Here is a 22,615-nt window from a genome sequence, read left to right on the forward strand (position 1 = left end):
AGGTTTTAGAGAGGGGTAAAAAGAAACAAATCAAAAAAAGAAAGTATTTTTGACAAAATTTCACCTGAATCAATTTGGGCTAGATATTAGTCCAAATTTTGATGGACTGAAATTGAATAGGTTGAAATAAGTTGAGTCAATGAATAGACGGAGCAATAATCAGCTCAAACTTAAAGCGAGTTGAGCGGGTTCTGATATCAGGCTAATTTTGCCACCTCTAAGTGGTGATTACTCATATTAAAGGTGATCTGTGGATAAATATCATGTTGTCTAAATCCTTAAGTTGATTGGAGTTGAACCAAAAAGAAGAAAGAATAGTGCCTCTCAACATTTGATACACAAAATAAGAACTGCTTTTATTCAGAAGATTAGTACAGTACCACTCAACATTCTCAGAATTATCTTAAGAAATAAGAATACAAAGCATACCACACATCACTTTATTATACTTAAGAAATATGCATCCTTTAAAGCACACAAAATGTCATAATGCAGGCATATGCAGTCCTTGACATATTGTAATAGGTTTCAAATGTGGATACGTCTAACTGCTTGCTCCACCAGATCGCTGCTTCTGCAAAATCTCTCTAACTTTGAAGAGGGTTGCATGTATTTCATCGAAATGAGGTGCTGTTGCACTCTTCACATCATCAATCCACTTCAAAACGTTCTTGTGTGGGCTTAATATACTCTCACGATCCTTCTCATCAAGAAACTGCATTCAACAAGAAGAAACCGGACTTTAATGAACATGATATTCAGTAACGCGTCCTGGTCAGCATAATGACATGTAACATATATGCAAGTGTATTTCTAATCATTATCTATACACACTCAATTTTTAAGTTGGAATATGCAACATAAAAAATAAAAAAAACAAGAAGAGTTTTTTTATACCTCAAGTTGCATAATCTCACAAACTAAGCTAAGATCGGCAAGGGAAGGTTGGGAATTTCCAAGCAAAAAGCTTCCATCTTTCTGCAGCCAATAGGTATCAATCGTAGCAAGAGATGCAGACAGGAGACTTTTACCTTCTGCAGCTGCTTGTGGATTCAAAGGCAATCCAAATGCAGGGGCCAGTATAGCATTAAAGACATATCCCGCTGAAAACAGAAGAATGATCCTTGAGAAAGCCGATTTCAGGGGAAACAACATAAGAAGTACATACATTGCAGTAGAAATGATGAGACCACAGGCAAACTAGCCATCACTGAAGCCCCCAAAGATGCATTTAAATGATTTTTGAACATGGCATTTGTCTCAATCACTATGGAAGAGAAAATTAAGAAAGTACAACACAATAAATAGCATGTGGCGCCTTCACCATGCTAATTGTTAAATGGACATTGGACCTAACTCACCCCTCAAAAGATAGTGCAAAAGGAGGGGGATTGCCCTAATCATACAAGGAGTCCATTCATCTTGCCCGGGTCCGATGTGGGATCATTCTCATCACCCACCCTCACGCCCAGACACTATCCAGAATGGAGTATGGACAATCATGGACTGGTGTATATAATCACCCCCTGCAGGTGGAAGGGGACTCACATTGGACCATTGGCCTAACTCACACCCCAAAATCTAGCATAAAGAAAGGAGAATTTCCCAAGTCATATAAGGAGTCTAGGGATCTTGTCTCCGATGTGGGATCATTCTCATCATGCAAGCAAATTTCCCATCTATTTTAAATATAACAATTCCGCTTCTAAATATGATTAAATTCCTCCGTAGCAAATTCAAAAGCTCCTAGTAAATTAACCAACTAGCAATGAACAAATGGAAGCAAAGAGTATCTTCAACATAAACAATAAGTACCTGAACCACGACGTAAGTTAGAGTGGTGCCAATCCAAGACACACTCTACGCTTGCTCTTTTTTGCACGTCATTCGGATACCTTCAGGATAAAGCATAAAATAGTGACAATTGTAGACTTCAATCCTACTATAATCTATAGTTCAGTGTTTACATTAAAAGAAACTTACTGCTCGACTAGAATTGAAAATTAAGAAGCGGTCAGAACAAAACTTACCAATGATCAGCAGCTTCCGGAAATGCAGAAGCTAGATATCTAAGAATTGCATGACTACAAAACACAGAGAAAATTTGTGAGGCAGCTATTAAATACTATAAACAAACGATACATTACATCACCGGAATAATTGTAACACAAATCATCACTCAGAAAGGATCACTTAAAGAAACTACTGGTGCACGTATAAATCATTTTAGCATCAACGAAAAGAAGAAAGTAGACAACAATATTCTGCTTCAAGCTCTCGTAATTTGGCTATATCTTCTACTAAAACAAAAGTGAGGTCTAGATCTAACAATGGACAAACAGGAATTTATCAATAAATCATATCCTCGACAATAACAGTACACAGAGGCCTCCACAACCATGTCTTACACTCTTCGAGTTATACACATATGCTAAAGCAAGTACTATATATAGGCGAAGCCAGAATTTGAAACTTTATGGATTTCATATTCTTGAAACAGATACAGAGTTTGAACGGTCTCTAGCTCCGTCCCTGCATATCAGTAATTAACATAAGAAAATTACCTTTCGAAAAGTTTAAAAGTGCCATGAACTATGGCTGGTACTTGCTTCATGGGATTAACTTCTGCAAATGAAAGAAAAGTACTATTCAAAAAAAAAATCTCTGAAGGAAACATAAAACCCACAATATCTAATAAGTATCTATTTGACCATGAAATTTGATCTGATCTTCAAATATTTTTCAAGTTCCCAAAAACAGGCTCAAAAACGTCCACCGACAAAACTTCAAATTTTAATTAAAGTTTCAACTTCAACATCTATACGCGAACAAACGAACTAACCTTGATATTCTGTAGAGCGGTGTTGTCCTTTAGAAAGATCAATATTAACCTCCTCAAATTCAATTCCATTTAATCTTACGAAAAATAAAAATAAAAAAAGAAGAAGATAATGAGATTATGATGATTCAGAGGAAGTAAGTAATGAAGGATAATAAAATAAGAAAGATTACTTGCAGAAGATAAGAATAGCACGAGAAGGTTGTGAAAGGCGATCTACATAAACTTTGAGAGACATAATGGATGGATAGATGAGATTTCAGATTCAATATACTGTGGTGAGTTAATTTGTGTGAGGAAATGAATGGAGAGACGCCCCCCCTATTTCAAGCATATTATTGGTATTATTCCGACTGTTTGGGGGAAGAAAAATTATCAATGACAGTTCTGACAAGTGGCAGCCTATTTACTTTCCTATTATACGTACCCCACGAATAATATATAAATATTATTTTTAATTATTTTAAATTGTAATGTCTTATTCAAACATGTTAACTATATTATAATATAAAAATCCAATTACTATATTATTTCTCAATAAAATATACTCTCCACCCTCACCTTACCCCACCCACCTCTCCCTTCTTGTATCTCCATAATCAAATTTATATGAATAGAAAATCATGTATTTATCGAATAATTTATGTTTCATATTTTTTTTATTACATTATTGGCCATTTAAAGTTATAAGATTGCTAATATTAATTTTTATTAACATATCACTTAGCTAAATATAATCAAGAACCGTTCTTTATTAGTATGAAATAGATATATTTATTTTGTTTAATAGTAATTTTTTTAAAAAAATCATTCAATTATTCTCAATTTTTCAATTTAAAATTCATGGATATTTTGTTTAATATCTTCCCACCCCCTCACACCTACATCTTGGTACATTGGTTTTAATATGTATTTTTCTTATTCCTGAAATTTAATTTATTTCTAAACGTTTATTCCATTGTCCATGATATTTTTATTTTTAGATTTATCTATTACATTTTATTTTAAATTATATTTTCATATTATTACAAAATATAAATAGAGTTATTAATTGGTTCACTATTTATTATAAATTATAATTTCATATTACTATAAAATATAAATTGAGATATTAATGGACGGTTTATCTACTTATATTTTTGTAATGGATAAGTTTTGTATTACTTGAAATTAGAAGGATACGTCTTGTTATGCACAACAAAAATAATAAAATGGAATATAGATTAAAAGAAGACTCCAACATAATTTAATCTGTTAGAAGTGGTTACAACAACGTGAAATCCCACAACGTGGAGTCTGGGAGGGTAAATTGTACGCAGACCTTACTCCTACCAAGGTAGAACGACTATTTTCGGGAGACCTTCGGCTCAAAAGAAGTATAAAAAGAGGTCAGATAAGGCTAAGAAATTATTATTTAAAATTCAAAGTTAAATGTTTTTACCTTTATCGAATGAAGTTTATGTCATATTCAACTCAAAATTATTTTTTATTTAAATTTAAAATTATTTTAACTTTTGCTGCTTTCCTTTTATTTTTAGATGCATTTGTGAAAATTTTAATCAATTGCTATTGGTTATAGAAGGAATATATTGAGCATTTCAAGAGGGGAAAAAAGAAACGATTTTCAAAAATTTTATCAATAGAAAACCAACCACGTAATCGAAAAGGAGCCAACAATATTTGAGAAACACATATTATTCAAAAAATGTTCTCAAAAATCCAAATCGTACATCAAGAAAAGTACAACACTCCTCACTCAGATGAAAATTTAAATTAAATTAATAAATTTTTAGGATATTGATTTCTATAACATAAATTTACAAAAACAATAATAATAATTTTAAAAAATTATTTATATTGTGGGAAAAAGAAAAAAAATGAAAAGAAGTCTAAAGAAATGCTCCAAGTGTATCCATTTTTTTTAAAAAAACCACATATCTATCTTACGGACTGAAAATAGTGATGTCTGGATTGTAGATACAGGTGCAACAAACCACATGATATCAAATTTGGATATACTGAAAAAGGAGTTTGTGTTAAAGCTAGATATTCCTAAGGAGGTATCCTTACCCAATGAAAGTACCACACAAGTAACACATATTGATTCATGTAGTCTGTCAACTAGAAGTCTTATTACTAATGTGTTCCACATACCAGAGTTCAAATATAATCTGATGTCTGTCAGCAAACCAACAAAGAAATTAGGATGCTCAGTCTCCTTCTTTCCTGACTTTTGTGTTTTTCAGGAGCTTTACACTGGAAAGGTGAAGGAAGTTGGTAAAGAAGAAGGGGGCCTGTATCTGCTGTGGAGGCAATTATCTCAAAGCAACAGTATGGAGTCTGCTCTTGTTGTTGATTCAGCTCATCCCAAAGTTAAGGATTCAACTACAGATGTGGAGTTATATCATCAAAGGCTTGGACATGTCTCTTCAACAGTACTTGTTAAAATGTTTACTATGACTAAACACACTATGTGTCAAGTTTCTCAGTGTCTAGTCTGTCCAATGGCAAAGCAAACCAGGTCTATTTTTCCTTCTAGTAGTATCAAAAGTAGTGATTGCTTTGAATTGTTACATGTTGACCTTTGGGGACCTTACAATACAGCTACCTTTGATGACAACAAATATTTTCTTACAATAGTTGATGATTTTTCAAGGATGACCTGGTTATTCTTGCTTAAACAGAAATTAGATGTTTGTGTATCACTTCCAATATTTCTTAAGTATGTTCAGAATCAGTTTGGGAAGGCTCTCAAAGCTATAAGAACTGATAATGGTACAGAGTTTGTTAACTCAGTTTGTGACAATCTGTTTAAAGAACTAGGTGTCATACATCAAATATCCTGCCCTTACACTCCTCAACAAAATGGTGTTGCTGAAAGGAAACATAGACATTTACTTGAAGTCATAAGAGCACTAAGATTTCAAGGTAAAATTCTTATTAAGTTCCGGGGTCACTATGTACTAGTTGCAACCTATCTTATTAACAGACTTCCTAGTAGTGTGCTTGTATTTAAATCTCCTTATGAAAGACTATATGGTGTAAAACCAATACTGTCTCACTTGAGGACAATTGGTTGCTTGGCTTTTGCAAAAAATCTCACTGAACATGATAAACTCATGCCTAGATCAAGGTCTGTTGTCCACATGGGCTACTCTGAAGTGCATAAAGGATACATATTATTTGATTTGCTTAACAGGTCATTCTTTGTGGTAGGAATTTTCTCTTTAGGGAAGATATCTTCCCATTTTTCACAGATGACAGGTCTACTCATCAGCAGCTATTTGTAGATACCCTGCAAGAATCAGTTGTCAATACACTGGATCCTGTGATCTCACCAAGTCCTGATCAGGTTGTTATATCACAAGAGATGATCAAACTTCTATACATGCAGATGTTGAGCAACCTGGCCTGTTTTTGGGATGAACCTGTTGTTGGTAATATAATACTGTAAATACTGAATGTATTTGTGATTGTGGTATGACTGGATCAGATATCACGTTCCGACACACAAATTGGATCGAGTATCGCATTTCGACACATATTTGAATTATGTGTCATGTTCCGACACATATTTAGATCGGGTGTCACGTTCCGACACAAAGTTGATTGTTTGTAGGTCCCTTGCGAGGACCCTTGTGTGAAGTTATAGCATGTTGAAGATATTGAGTTGTGATCCTTCTAAATATGGTTGAACATGAGATTAGTTGACTTATTCTATATGTATGTGCTTATTGTGTTGAGTTTAATTGTCTATGATCTGCTTACTAGCTAACCATGTGATTCTACCAGTACGCCGTTGTTTTTGTGTACTGAAACTACACTTGCTCTGTCTTTTGTTGAGTACAGTGCATATTCAGCAAGCTCCGGAGAGACCTCATTTAGAGGAGTGACTATTGTTCGAGTTCAAGGGTGAGCTGTTTCTTTCAAGCTGCCATGAAATCTCTTATTTTCTAGTCCTTTTTCTAGGACTTAGATTCAAACATTGGTTTGGTTCATGACTATGCTTCTTCTTCTTTTGAGGTTGTATCCCCTTCTTTTAGAGTTGTTTAGTTTAGAGTTTTGGTACGGACGACTTTCAGTTCCTAGGATATGTTTACTTCGACATATTTTGGGTTGATAACTAGTTGTTTTCTGAGTTTATGGGAACTCAGCATTTATTCTTGTTTTACACCTATTTTGCATCCTTAAGTTTGGTATTTCTTTGCGATTAGTGTTGTTGGACTGTTTAGAATGGTTCTCCCACCGGAGAGTTAGTGTAGGTGCCAGTCATGGTGGGTCGGGGTTGTGACAGCTTGCCACTTGGCTTAACCACATTGCAAACTACTCTCTTTTACTATATACATAGATATGTTATTTAATTTGACTTTAGCTGACATTTATGTCCTTCAAATTTGGATGTATACGAGTAGACATTTAAACTTCTATAAAATTGAACAACTAGAAACACGTGTATCCTAAGTGACATAATATACGTAGAACGTCATGTACGATACTAAATTTCCATGTAGGATGTCATATAAGATGAATGTGTCTATTTGTTCAAATTTTAGATAGTTAAAGTGTCTACTTATGCACTAGTAAAATTAGATGTCATAACTGTCAGTTGAAGCCAAGTTAATGATCATATTTATGTATTATATCTTCATTTTCTCATATGTGTGTCTCATTGTTCGGTGTCGTTTGGTAGGGTGTATAAGAATAATGTCAAATAGAGTGTATTAGTAATGTTTGCATTATTTTTTATTGTTTGGTTTGGTGTATTAAAAATAGCATGAATTGCATAATTTTTTTAAAATAAATATTTGTTTACAAAGATACCCTCTATAAATATAGTGAAAAAGATGTAAAAAAAATTAAGGGGCAATTGAGTCTTTAATCTTGTTAATGCATGCATTAAATCCTTCTTACATACTAATACCATGTATTTTCATATATTAGTAATACACTCTTCAATACATAATAGGGTGAAAAATGTACCAAACAAAATATTATTAATACACAAAGCTAATACCTTCATTATTTCTTCTATATCAAACGATTTATAAATATTTACTTGTACACATCCAATATTAAAAATATAAATGTGGTTTCTTTTAAACGAAAATGCATGTTATAGATAAATTTTTACAAGAATATGGTTTCTCCTTGTTCTAACTTTGCTCAAATATAAGTTAAGATTATTAAAGGTGATAGGTGAGTGTGAATTAAGTGTGAACACTTGTTTTGTTTATATACTTTTACAACATAATACATGGATTGTGGTATAGTGATGAGACTGCTTCATCCATAATTAGAAATTCTGAGTTCGAGTCCTGAATATAAAAAAAATCCTGTTGGAAGTGCTACTTCCGAATGAGCCCTGTCATACGTAATTCAAATTTAATCGAGATTTCACGGACTCCAAATATCGCTAGGAAATCGAAAAAAAAAATTACAACGTAACGGATGATGTGAATCTACTTTAAGGCTTTTGAAATAGTATTTGAATTATGAAGAGTGGGCATATGGGCCTACATCTTGTTATCGGATGCAGAAACCAGCCGATAGGATTTCACCTTTTTCGATGTCAAAACACATGCCGTGTGGCATCCGTTATTCAGATATTAATAACGTAGGAATTACTTAATAATGTAGGGATTATTATATTAATTATAAGTTAATTTATATATTATTTTAGTTTTATCAGAATATATATATATATATATATATATATATTGGTGTTTTTAATTTTTTAATCAAACATCGTATTAATTTTATACATATATGACTTATTTTTTATTTACCTATCAAATGTCATATAAATTATATGAAAATTAATACATAAATAACTTATTTTCTATTCAGCTCGTGGGAGCTGATTTGGAGTTGATTTATTCAGGTATTGAATTAAGCACAAGCAATATCATGTTTGATAGCTAATTAGGAGGTAAATTATTCGTGTATAAAATTAATATTGTGTTTGATAGTTAATTAAAAGATAAATTATTCATTTATAAAATTAATACTATATTTAATTTGCTATTATTCATTTATAAAATTAATACTATATTTAATTTGCTCTTTAAAAACCTGCATAACTAATAACATATGTTTAAGTAAAGAGAAAAAATATATATTATTTTATGCAGTTTAAAAAATAGAATAACTAACATATAAAACTAATATCAGCATAAAATATTATACCCACTTTATTTATTTTTAGTTATCATATATACTAAAAAATATTTATTTCAAAATAATTGTCAATTAGAAGATTGCAATGAATAAAACGCTGTGCAAAAAATATTAATGTTTCCACTTGTTCATTGTGCAATGCACCTATCTATTCAATGACGATGAGGCAGAAGATCTTAAATGATACTCTCTCCAATTTATGTGGTACTACTCCCTCTTGTTAAGTGAACTATTGAGATTTTTCTATAATTCAAAATAAATAAATTATTTAAAATTTAAAAAATTATTGAGACTTTTTTATATATTAAATTCTTTATTTAATAAAGTTTTTAATTACTTTACATTTTTTAGAAAAATAAATTGATATAATCAAAAGGGGTAATAGTGGAAAATAATTTCCTTTGATTTACGTCTTTAAATATTTTTCTTATGAGTTGTGTCATACTCAAATATTTCATGTAATATGGATTATAAGGAGTATCATTTATTTGTGGTCTAAAATATCCTTCTACCATTTATATGCCTATAAATTATTTCATAAGATTAAACAAAGAACTTTAAAGTTAAATTATTTCCAAATGCAAACAATTAACGGTAACCCCCCCCCCCTTTCCATTTTATTTATCACCTTTTGTTTTACCTGTCTCTGAAACACTTATATTTATTACTAGTGAACTTGTCTGCGCTCCGCGCGAAATGAATGACTGTTTTATAAATTTGTTATTAATTAAAAAATCAAAAATTATTTTTACTACTATAGTTCTTTTAAGAATTTTTTTAATATTATAACATATTAAAAGATTGCTAATTGATTTAACTTTCGTTCATCACCTGAATATATTTTAACCAAAATAAACTATCAATAACCAAATTTATATTTAATAAAATTTAACACTTTAACTTTCATACAAATTACTGAATTAGTGTGATTTGCAATCAAATTAGAACTCAATTTGGTAGGAAAAAAACAAATTATAGATATATAGATAAGTCAAAATGTAATGATCCTGAAGGTCATTTTTGGAATCTTTCGCGAAAAGATCATTTTATCCCTTCTCCTAGTTGCCTCGAGTCTTTTCTGGTTTGTATCGAGTGTTAGTTTTGGGAAAATTCTATGAAAAGGTTGGCTTTTGAGAACTTTTGAGTTTTATAAGCTTTAAGTGAGTAAAAGTGGATTTTAGGTCAATTGGAGCTATGAGTCTCGGAGCGAAATTCCGTCGATTTCAGCAACTTCGGAATGGAAAAACTGATCTAAGAGAGTTTGCAGAATCAGAATTGGGCTATAACGAAGAATTGAGGTCTTGAGTTGGAAGTTTAATGAATTTTAGGCCAAAGTTTGACTTTACTTAACTTTCGGAGTTTCGACACTCGAAATGGAGTTTCGACACTCGAAATGGAATTTCGATGACTCCGTAGAATTCGGGGGATGACTTTTGGTCTAGAAGAAGTGTAGGTTGAATTTTTAGAGGTTCCGAACGCATTTTGATATTTCGGAGGCCTAAGTTAGTTTAGTTGTAACTTTTTGAGTTTTGGATCAAGGAGATCTCGAATTCGAATTCTGATGGTTCCATTGATTCTGGAATGTCGAAATTAGTATAATGGCATAAAAGGTTTGTGTGCTCGAGATTTCAAACGAATCTCGAGGGTTGATTCCGAGAATTAAGACTTAGAGTTTTTGCTGTTGTTTGCTCTTATCTGGTGCCTGAAGTATTGCTCTTCGCGATCGCGTAGGCTTAGTCGCGATCACGAAGCATAAGCTCGATTAGTCATCGCAATTATATGGGCACTGTCGCGATCGCGAGGGTCGATTAAATGAGTTGACCCGTTGACCCTCTGTGATTGCAAGGTACTGTTCATCGCGATCGCGAAGGGTAAAATGTGTGTGAACAATGTTTAATTCTTAAATCACGAATTAGACCTCATTTCCTCCATTGTTGGACCTTGGGGAGCTCGGGAGGGACGATTCTTGGGAGATTTTTGAGGGATATCGAGTGGGTAAGTAATTTCTATCCAATTTTGTTATTACCCATCTATTATTGATTTTAGCCTCTAAATCATGGATTATTGAACTCAAACCTTGGGAGGGTTTTCAAGAAATCAAGTTTTAATGTTTTGATGATTTAGATTGGTTTTAAGTCCAATTTCAATTCCATTTTCACTAATAGTTTCTAAATACCTCAAGGATCGTTTTAATGTAAACATTTCAAAATTTCTGTTCTTTTTTCAAAATTGGGTATTTCCTTCTATTTGGGTCAATTTTGGATCGGGTGTTAAAAATATCGAATTGAGTATCATTAGACTCGTATTCTTATTGGGATTACTTATTTGAATAAATTATCTTGATTCATAATGTTGGCATAAGGGTAAAGCTCAGATTCTGACATAGTTCGAGATTAAAATTGAGGCAAGTGAATTTCTAAATCTATGTTTAAGTTTGTAGGTTCATGTATTTGTGTTTTACGTATTTGAAAGTGATGAAAAGTGATTTTGGGGATTAGATGTTTAAGCAGATGTATATTGAAATAAGGGGTAATAAAAGGTGAATGAGAGGATTTATGCATGTTGTGCTCAATAGGGGTGATACTTGACCTATCGTGAATATTTGAATATATTGTTGTGATATGGGTTGATATTTGACTTATTGTGCATATTTGAACTTACTTTTAAGATACGACTTGTGATTTGTTGATATTATCATTCCGTCATTGTATTTTTTCATGAACATTGCCTATTTGCATTGGTTCTGATACTTTGACATGGAATTTGATTCGATGATTATGCCGAAGGGAAATGGTTTTAGAGAGAAATGATTTATGTCGAAGGGAAATGATTTCGACAATTCCAAAGGGAAATGTTCCAGCGAGAGATGAGTTATGCTAAAGGGAAATGGTTTCGGCGGATGCATGGTCCATATGTGCCCCCATGGGTTTTGGCCTGCTAGTTAGCGGATGTGTACCATTTTGGATAGACATGTATCACTATATGTGACATTGCATTGCATATCATTACATCATACATCATTGTCATTTTGGATTATTTTATCCTTACTATTCTCTTGATCTGTATTATTGATTGTTGATATCATTTTTTTGATACTTGGATTGTACCGTTACGGAGGCTTATATGTATACTCATACTGTATTGTTAGAACTATTAGTGTTAGTACTTTTGTACTTTGGAACGTTTTCTTAAGCTTCTTAAAAATACCATGTGATCTATACTATCTATCACATTATCAAACAACTCTAAGGAAGGGAGGATGTGATGCCCCATCTTTGGCATAGACATTCCGTGCGAGTAGGAAAGGTTGGAAATAGGGTTATAAGGATTTGAAAGGAGTTAGAGGCCAAGTAATGAGTCATGAAACTCGACTTACTTGTGTAAGCTACCAACGTGGATGTCTTACATAATCAAGCTACTTGAAGCACATGTCGAGCTTAAGTAGCAATGATTACATAGGTTTTTAAAGTGAGACAAGATTACGAACCTACGAAAAGAAGCAAGTAGGTGATGCACCTACGGGGTTGGGTCATGACAGTTAGGCTGGGCTGAATTCTGTGCAGGTTGTAGTTTGGGGTTGGATGGTATGATAGGAGTACATATGTCTTATTAGCTTAGCTTAGTCTTAGTTGTTCGCTTGCTAGGTACGGACAGTGATTCCGTTCTCTCATTTTCCATCTGCGACTTACTGAGGAGATTCGAGAGGTAGTTGTTGATGCCGACTATCTTTCCTATTCATCTTTATCTTTTACTTTGATCTATTTGAGATACAAAGGTTAACACTTGTATATATTTCAGTTTCTTACTTTAGAAGGCTTGTACAGGTGACAACCAGTCCGGGGGGATTTTGCAATGATTAAGACTTTCGCTTTTGATATTTAAATTGCTTATTTTTAAATTGTGTTCAACTTTATTTTCCTCATTTAGTGGGTTAGGCTGACTTATCTGGTGGGAAAGGATAAGTGCCATCACACCCCAAATTTCGAATCGTGACAAATGGTATCATAGCCCAGGTTCATAGGTTTCATGTGTACAAGCCAAGTCTAAGTAGAGTCTTGAGGATCGATACAGAGACGTCTCTACTTGTCTTCGAGAGGCTATGAAGACTTTTAGGAAAACTTCTATTATTCATTTTTCTTATCGTGCGAGGTTTTCATTTTAGTAATAAGTGTCGTGTATTATTTTGACAAATTCCGAGGAATAGATCTATAGCTTCTAGTAGAGGGGAGGTAGTCCCCGAGGTTGATGTCGGGACTCCAGCTAGGGGTAGAGGTAGAGGCTGAGCTAGAGGCCGTAGGCGTGGACAGGTCGCAGGTAGAGGACGTGCCCGAGTAGTGACACTAGCCTGAGGTCAGGATAGAGAGGCTTTTTTAAAGCCACGTGTTAATATTGTTGGGGACCAGGTCCTTCCTAAGGTCGCAGCGCTATTGTTTCAAGATACTTTGTTGAGGATGTTGGGTGTACTAGAGGGACTTACTCAGGGTACTGCAGGTATGCCACAAGGTTGACATACTAGAGTTGGAGCACAGGCTCCTGTGGTTTATGTCCGACTAGGTCCTATGGTTGATGAGGATGGAGCACAGTGAGAGAGAGCTTTGGATGCACCCACAGTTGTGATGACCGATGATGAGCAGCGTCGCTATGAGAGGTTCTAGAAGATGGACCCATCGTAGTTTCAGGGTAGGAAGATTGAGGATGCACATGAGTTTCTGACTATATGTAGGGAGTTATTAGATAAAGTGGGTTGGCCGAGACACATGGGATCCACTATGCTACACTTCAGTTGCGTAGGCCAGCTTGAGAGCGGTGGAAGGTGTATTTGAGTGCTAGGTTAGTAGGGTCACAACAGGTTACTTGGGATGAGTTTATTAATGCCTTCTATGACCGCTTCGTCCCTCGGAGTGTGAGGGAGGAGAGTCGATTATGGTTCGAGAATTTGAGGCAGGACAGCCTCATAGTTGTTAAGTATGAGACTTGTTTCTACCAGTTGTCGAGACATGTTATGGCTGTTTTCCTGATGAGACAAAGTGGGTTCGTAGATTTGTGAGAGGGCTGACTTTTTCTATTTGTACTTCGGTGTTTTAAGCTGCTCGAGAGGAAGCTTTCTTCCAGTCCATCATGGGTACCGCTAATAAAGAGGAGTTGATATAGAGAGAGGAGTTCAGGGACCCCAAGAGGGCCTGTACTTCTGGTCAGTTTTCTGGTACCTCATTTGGAGGTAGAGGTTCTTATAGAGAAAGTGGTTTTTTAGCGTAGAGGATCGATTTATGCTTCCCTGCCAACTTCTAAGGGTGGTTAGACACAACGTGGATCATATAGTGCGGGTTAGGGTTAGTTGGGATCACAACAGCAGCCAATAGGCTGGGGTATTCAGATGAGTTCATCCGGTTCAACACAGTAGTATTCGGTATCGAGATCTTCCTATGGTTGTAGGGATCTTGTCCATCTGATTTGTTATTTCCCACTACAGGTTCACACCGGTCCACAACGTACTTATTCTACTCTAGCGAGAGCACCATCACCTCAGGCCCGAGGTCGAGGTAGGGGTCAGGCGGATAGAGTAGGTCGTAGTCCTTGTAGGGGTGCTGGTGGAGCTATAGTACCATAAGGTGGAGGTAGAGGCACCGTGTAGACTAGTGGAGGTAGGGGAGCTCAGTGCTATGCCTTTTTGAGAAGACTCGAGGTTGAGACTTCAGATGCATTCATTATAGGTATCGTCTGTCACAACCCAAGCCTAGGGCCTAGACGTGACATGGCGAATGAGGAACCCGAAAGTACCTCAATCAAGCCTCTTAGCATTCTTTTAGCCTTTCATAGGTAATGATGATAAATAAACAAGCGGAAATCATAATAGTAAATCTTCAACTTACATATGTCCAACAATACCTCTAACTATTAGATTTAATGGGGCTAAGACAAGTCCCTAACTCACCCTCAATCATAATAGAAGAAATGCCATAGTAAAATATCTTAACATATCATAAGCTAGAAAGATAAAGGAGTATTGTTCCCGGAACATGGGAATCACCAAAAGTAGTCTTCAATGGAATCTCAACTAGCCACGTGGAGGAAAACGAGGAGGAGCACTGGTCCCTATATGGTGATATCATATAGGCAAAAGAGTATACGTTAGTACTTTGAATGTACTAAGTATGTAAGGATGCATAAACATTGAGGAAACATTCAAACATTTATGTAATATGAAACATAATTTAATGTATACATAATAAATCATATAGATATCCGACATTTAAGACCATGCGAACTATTACATGGAATTCAACATAACCCCCTACATTGGCCGGGGAGACTACTTGCCAGATAGAACTCCGTCAACTTCATTCATTTCTTTAACTTTAACTTTAAGGCTATTTATGGATCCATTAGCCTAAGACTACAAGGGCTCCTATGTTGGCACATAGTTAATGAGACAAGGGGTTGCTACTAGAATTCTCTTACCGAATTTCACCTCAATGCCTCATTAGGTGCTAAGTCAATCCCACGGAATAATTTAATACTTTAAAATATTCATAGAATATAACTTGAGAATTCAAATATCATATTCGATAGAATAGCTCATTAAAACATTTGAAAATTCAAATATGCAAGAATTGTCCTTATTGCATAAAGAATCCATCATTCATATCATTCCATCATTCTTTATTTTCATAAGACTTCCTTTTGATCATAGATATTGCTTTCACAAATATTCATTTGGAGTCAAGGCTTTCGAGTCAAACTTTATTAAAAATATAGTCAAATTAGGTGGGTTCAAATCACTACAACTTGCAAATATGTATGTAAATAAATATACATAAATACTTTGAAATCCATTAATTAAAAATCATGCTTTAAACAACCCACCATGAATTTTAAAAACCTTTAAATAGATAAATAGAGGAATTACTTGCAAACCATCAATTCATACATATGAAATTATGTCGCATTAAAATAGACCAATAATCATTAGTTTAACCATGATTCATACTATTAAGTAAAAATAAAAATTACCATAAGAAAATATTACTTGAAATCAAGAAACTTAATTGAAAGAGTTTTTGGACTACATGGGTGGAAGAACCCATGGATAAACACCCACATAACTTAGAGTAGAGCTTAAAGAAAATAAATATAATTTATCATATAATCAAAATAGTTTAGACATGAGAGTGGAATGAATACTCTCATTGAAGCCTTACATACCTGGAATCCGAAGCTTTAGTCGGTATCGAAAAACTTAATGAACACTCTTGAGTCCTGGTTTTCTTTCTCACCGGAATGTTTTGTGTACTACCCGGAGTATATGAATCACCGGAATAGTATTTCTTTACTACTAAAAACTAAAACTATATTTGAGAATGTGTAAAGAAGTGTATAGAAAGAAGACTTGCTTGAGAAAGCTTGATGAATAAAATGAGGAAATAAGGTGGGTATTTATAGGTGGGAATGAGAGACCTAACAATAAATAAAATAATTATAAAGAAAAATCTGAAAATTTAATGGAATATATTGATGTCATGGATGATGTTAAATGGAGGACAATTTATGTCATGAGTGATGTCAAATGTATCTAGATCTTTCCATGGTAGGTGAAATGTGTTATCTTTCACAGAATACTCATTTTCAGAGCTGCGTTTGAATAGGATAAATTCCTTATTAGGATTTGGTGTCTTCATAAGAATTGTAGATATAGAAATATAGTTTCATGTAGTTTAAGAATCAACCAATTTGGAGCATCCTACAGTGAGATATGAATTTTCTTCTACAAACACTCCATTTCATCAAAGCACGCTGTCTTACAATAATTAAGTTATTTGACCTACTTAAACTCCAAAAATTAACATATGGTCTTCACAAAAGTTGTAGGTAATGATGTTATAATTACTCATAAATTTCAATCCCCTAATTTGGACTAGTCTATAAAAAGTTATGCCCAAAATATAGAGGTTGTATCATTTTTAGGCAAGAATTGAAACATCGTATACAACGTTCTTAGGGATATGAAAGGCTAAAAGAATGTTAAGAGGCTTGATTAAGGTACTTTCGGGTTTCTCATTCGCCATGTCACATCTAGGCCCTAGGCTTGATTATATTCTCTAGATAATGACTCGTGAAAGACCACCTCGAAGAGCAAGGGTTGACGATGAGGACCAAACTCCTCCAGTTCCCAATGCTCCACATCATGAGGATGGAGTAACCCATGACGAGTTTTGCAGTGTCATTACTTTGTTAGCTCAAGTCGTAGACAACCAAGGGCATCTAAGTGTTCCTCCTCCCCAAATGCAAAATCCAGCCTCTAGGATTCAGGATTTCCAAAGGATGAATCCACCCGAGTTCGATGGTTCTAAACTAGATGAAGACCTTATGGAGTTCATTAATGAGGTTTATCGGATTGTGGCTATCATGGGCGTGCCACCAAATGACAAGGCCGATCTAGTGGCCTATCAACTCAAAGGTGTGGCTCGAGTGTGGTATGAATAATGGGTTGTTGAGAGGGATAAAGAAATAGTCCAATAGGATGGGAAGAGTTTAAAGGTGCCTTCCTAGATCGCTTCTTCCCATTGGAGCTAAGGGAGGCCAAAATCCAAGAGTTTATCAACCTCCTTCAAGGGAGTATGAGTGTGAGGGAGTATGCTCTAAAATTCACTAAGTTGTCAAAGTATGCTCCCTTCATGGTCTCCGACCCAAAAGCTAGGATGAGTAAGTTTATTTTCGGTGTCTCAAGCTTGGTGTCCAAGGAGTGCAAAATGGCCATGTTGGTCAACGAGATGGACATATCTCGGTTAATGACTTACGCAGAACAAATTGAAGAAGAGAAGCTTAGAGAGAGATCAAGGGGGTTCAAAAAGGCTAGAGTAGATGGTGGAGGGTTTAACCCTTAAAAGTTCGATTATGATAACAATGGCAAAGGACAAGGTGGGCAATGATTTGTGGGACAAGGTTCCACCAATACTCCCCCTCTAAGGTTAAACAAGGACAAGAGTGGTAAACCAATGGTTCCAAGAGAAAATGTTGCTACTCAAACTTTTTCCGCTTGCAAGAAGTGTGGAAGGACTCACAAAGGAGAATGCTTAGCCGGCTCCAATGCATGCTTTAAGTGTGGCAAGCTGGGCCACCATGCTAAGGATTGTAGAGATGGTGGTGGTAGGACTCAAGGCCAAATTACTCATGGTCAACAAGTCCAAGGAGGTGTCTAACGCACCAACCGCTTTTACGCCTTGCATGGAAAACAAGAGGTTGAGGATGCACCCAATGTCATTACCGGTATGTTAAAGGTTTTTTCTTTTAATGTGTATGCACTATTAGATCCGGGTGCAAATTTATCTTTTGTTACTCCATTCCTTGCTAATAGATTTGATGTTTTACCTAAAATGTTATTAGAGCCCTATTTAGTGTCTACCCCCGTTGGTGAGTCAGTTATTGCTAGAAAGGTCTATAGGGGTTGCCTTGTGTCTATCTTGCACAAAGTTATTCCTTGTGATCTCATTAAACTTGACATGACAGATTTTGATGTCATTCTTGGGATGGATTGGTTACATGCATCTTATGCTTCCATAGATTGAAGGACTCGTCGAGTCAAGTTCCAATTTCCAAATGAGCCTGTTATTGAATGGGAGAGTCGTGATTCGGTGGTGAAGGGTAAGTTTATTTCTTTTCTTAAGGCCCGCAAAATGATTTCTTAGGGTTGTATTTACCACATTGTGAGGGTTAGGGATGTCAACTCCAAAAGTCCTCCTCTTGAGTCAGTTCCTATAATCAATGAATTTCTCGCTGTCTTTCCCGATGACCTTCCCGGTGTCCCTCCCGAAAGAGAAGTTGATTTTGATATCGATCTCCTCCCCGATACCCAACCTATCTCTATTTCTCCTTATCGTATGGCCCAAGCAGAATTGAAAGAGTTGAAGGAACAATTAAAGGACTTGTTAGAGAAGGGGTTCATTAGACCAAGTATTTCGCCATAGGGTGCTCCTGTTCTATTTGTGAGAAAGAAGGATGGGTCACTTCGAATGTGCATATACTATCGGCAATTAAATAAGATGACCATTAAGAACAAGTACCCACTCCCTAGAATAGATGACTTGTTTGATCAATTGGAAGAGGCAAGTCACTTCTCCAAGATCGACCTTTGGTCCGACTATCACCAACTACGGGTGAGGGAGTGTGACATTCCCAAAACGGCCTTACGAACAAGGTATGGTCACTATGAGTTTGTGGTGATGAGTTTTGGGTTAACGAATGCACCGACGGTGTTCATGGACTTGATGAATAGGGTGTTCAAACCTTACCTTGATACTTTTGTGGTGGTTTTCATTGATGATATTTTGATTTACTCTCGGGGTGAGGAAGAACATAAATGTGAATTTTAGTTAAAGAAGGTAGCATTTCTTGGTCACGTAGTGTCCGGTGATGGGATCAAGGTTGATCCTAAGAAAACAGAGGCTGTCAAAAATTGGCCTGGACCTTTGTCTCCTTCAGACATTAGGAGCTTCTTGGGTCTAGCTGGGTACTATAGAAGGTTCGTCCAAGGTTTTTCTTCTATCTCATCTCCTATGACAAAATTGACCCAAAAGAAAGCCAAGTTCATATGAACAGATGAGTGTGAGAAGAGTTTCCACACCTTAAAATATTGACTTACCTCCGCTCTTATTTTGACTCTCCCAGAAGGATTAAAAGGGTTTGTAGTTTATTGTGATGCTTCAAATATTGGTTTAGGTTGTGTCTTAATGCAAAACGGCAAGGTCATAGCCTATGCTTCTAGGCAATTAAAAGTGCATGAGCGTAACTACCCTACCCATAACCTTGAATTATTGGCCGTTGTTTTTGCTCTGAAGATTTGGAGGCATTTTCTTTATGGGGTGCATGTGGATGTGTATACTGATCATAAAAGTCTTCAATATGTGTTCACCCAAAAAGACCTTAATCTAAGGCAAAAAAGGTGGCTAGAATTCGTTAAGGACTATGACATGAGTGTGCACTATCATCTGGGTAAAGCCAATGTGGTTGCTGATACACTTAGTAGAGTGTCTATGGGAAGTGTGGCAGATGTAGATGAAAGGAAAAGGGAGTTGGTGAAAGATGTTCATCCGTTGGCTAGATTAGGGGTAAAGTTGAGTGGTAATGACGATGGTGGTATGGTTGTTCAAAATAGGTCTGAATCCTCATTGGTGGTGGATGTTAAATCAAAGCAAGATCTTGACCCGAAGTTTATCGAGTTAAAGAAGTTGGTAAAGGAAAAGAAGATAGAGGTCTTTTCCCAAGGGGGAGATTGGGTGCTATACTACCAAGGTCGGATATGTGTTCCAGGTGTTGATGGCCTAAGGAGTTTGATTTTGATCGAGACTCATAATTCTACATACTCCATTCATCCCGGTTCAACAAAAATGTACCGAGACTTAAAGAAGTTGTATTGGTGGGGTGGCATGAAAAATGACATAGCAAGGTTTGTGTCCGAATGTACGAATTGCCAACAAGTAAAGGCCGAACATCAAAGGCCGGGTGGCCTAGCCCAAGATATTGAAATCACTACTTGGAAATGAAAAGATGTGAATATGGATTTCGTAGTGGGTTTGCCTCATACCTAGAAGCGTCATGACTCAATTTGGGTAATTATTGATAGAATGACTAAGTCAGCTCACTTCCTACCAATTAAAACTTCCTATAGTGTCGAAGACTATGCCAAGTTGTATATTCGAGAGTTGGTGAGGTTGCATGGTGTGCCGTTATCCATTATTTCAGATCGTGGTACCCAATTCACTTCTCACTTCTGGAGATTATTTCAAAAAGGCCTCGGTACTAAGGTAAAACTGAGCACAGCATTCCATTCTCAAACGGATGGGCAAGCCGAAAGGACGATTCAAACACTAGAGGATATGTTAAGGGCTTGTGTGTTGGAGTTTAAAGGAAATTGGGATGATCATCTACCGCTCATCGAGTTTGCCTATAATAATAGTTACCACTCAAGTATTGAGATAGTGCCGTTTGAGGCTTTGTATGGGAGATGATGTAGATCACCGGTTGGTTGGTTTAAAGTAGGTGAGATGATCTTGTTGGGCCCCGATTTGGTACTTGATGCTTTAGAGAAGGTGAAGATCATTAGAGAAAGGTTGAAGATGGCTCAAAGTCGTCAAAAGTCCTATTCTGACACTAGAAGAAGGGATCTTGAGTTTAATGTGGATGATTGGGTGTATCTGAAGGTTTCACCCATGAAAGGTGTGGTTCGATTTGGTAAGAAAGGGAAATTGAGCCCTAGGTATGTAGGGCCTTATAGAATCGTGAGACGTGTTGGTAAGGTTGCATATGAGTTGGAATTACCATTGGAAATGGCCATGGTTCATCCGGTGTTTCACGTGTCTATATTGAAAAAATATGTGGGTGATCCTAGTTCCACATTATCTCCCCCTTGGGAACATTCGTCCTCGAATGAGGAAAGACTTAGATTGAGTAGAGTAGAGTGTAAAACAACAACCCATCATTAATGCAATAGTGTAATTTAAGACATCGTTTAAAATATATTTTATAATTTTGCAAACACATGACAAGAAACGTTGAGATGCAAAGATTTTAAGTAATTGAGCAAGGACAACTTAATACCTTAGGTTTGGGTAGAGGGGAAAAGATGAGGGTATCTCTTAATCATATCCGCTTCCACTTCCTGTGTTGCACTTTTTATTTGTTGATTCCTCCAAAGGACTTTAACAGATGCAACTTCTTTGTTCCTCAATCTCTTAACTTGCCAATCTAAAATTTCCACAGGAACTTCTTCATAGGTCAAGTTTTCTTCAATATTCACTACTCCCATAGATGATAAATAAACAAGCGAAAATCATAATAGTAAATCTTTAACTTACATATGTCCAACAATACCTCTAACTATTAGATTTAACGGGGCTAAGACAAATCCCTAGCTTACCCTCAATCATAATAGAAGAAATGTCATAGTAAAATATCTTAACATAACATAATCTAGAAAGATAAAGGAGTATTATTCCCGGAACATGGGAACTTACCAAAAGTAGTCTTCAATGGAATCTCAACTAGCCACGTGGAGGAGAACGAGGAGGAGCACTGGTCCCTACATGGTGATATCATGTAGGGCAAAGAGTATGTGTTAGTACTTTGAATGTACAAAGTATGTAAGGATGCATGAACATTGAGAAAACATTACAACATTTATGTAATATGGAACATAATTTAATGTATGCATAATAAATCATATAGATATCCTTTAAAACATTCATTTTATGGGAAATTAACCATAACCGACATTTAAGACCATGCGAGCTATTACATGAAATCCAACATAATCCCCTACTTTGGCCGGGGAGACTACTTGCCAGATAGAACTCCGTCAACTTCATTCATTTCTTTAACTTTAACTTTAAGGCTATTTATGGATCCATTAGCCTAAGTCTACAAGGGCTCCTATGTTGGCACATAGTTAATGAGACAAGGGGTTGCTACTAGAATTCTCTTACCGAATCCCACCTCAATGCCTCATTCAGTGCTAAGTCAATCCCACGGAATAATTTAATACTTTAAAATATTCATAGAATATAACTTGAGAATTCAAATATCATATTCGGTAGAATAGCTCATTAA

The 22,615-nt window shown here is 35.6% G+C and overlaps 1 protein-coding gene across 1 annotated transcript; it reads right to left on the bottom strand.

Moving 5' to 3' along the window:
- Positions 1 to 338: 338 nt before the first annotated feature.
- Positions 339 to 3,207, bottom strand: LOC129875652 (glutathione S-transferase T1-like). Its single transcript, XM_055950948.1, has 7 exons — positions 3,013 to 3,207; positions 2,843 to 2,916; positions 2,565 to 2,625; positions 2,031 to 2,084; positions 1,816 to 1,895; positions 898 to 1,103; positions 339 to 715 (listed from the first exon to the last, which is right to left on the bottom strand). Exons 1-7 carry the CDS (start codon positions 3,075 to 3,077, stop codon positions 545 to 547), a joined length of 711 nt encoding a protein of 236 aa, XP_055806923.1. The 5' UTR covers positions 3,078 to 3,207; the 3' UTR covers positions 339 to 544.
- Positions 3,208 to 22,615: the final 19,408 nt, after the last annotated feature.

This window comes from Solanum dulcamara, chromosome 1, assembly GCF_947179165.1.
Source record: "Solanum dulcamara chromosome 1, daSolDulc1.2, whole genome shotgun sequence".
NCBI lineage: Eukaryota > Viridiplantae > Streptophyta > Magnoliopsida > Solanales > Solanaceae > Solanum > Solanum dulcamara.

What these genes read in the sequence shown, in the direction of transcription:
- LOC129875652 (XM_055950948.1), bottom strand. Translation starts at nt 3,077, where the DNA reads ATGTCTCTCAAAGTTTATGTAGATCGCCTTTCACAACCTTCTCGTGCT. An exon ending in GCTATTCTTATCTTCTGCAA is followed by an intron (nt 2,917 to 3,012) that starts GTAATCTTTCTT and finishes ATTTTTCGTAAG; the next exon opens with ATTAAATGGAATTGAATTTG. An exon ending in CCGGAAGCTGCTGATCATTG is followed by an intron (nt 1,896 to 2,030) that starts GTAAGTTTTGTT and finishes TTTATCCTGAAG; the next exon opens with GTATCCGAATGACGTGCAAA.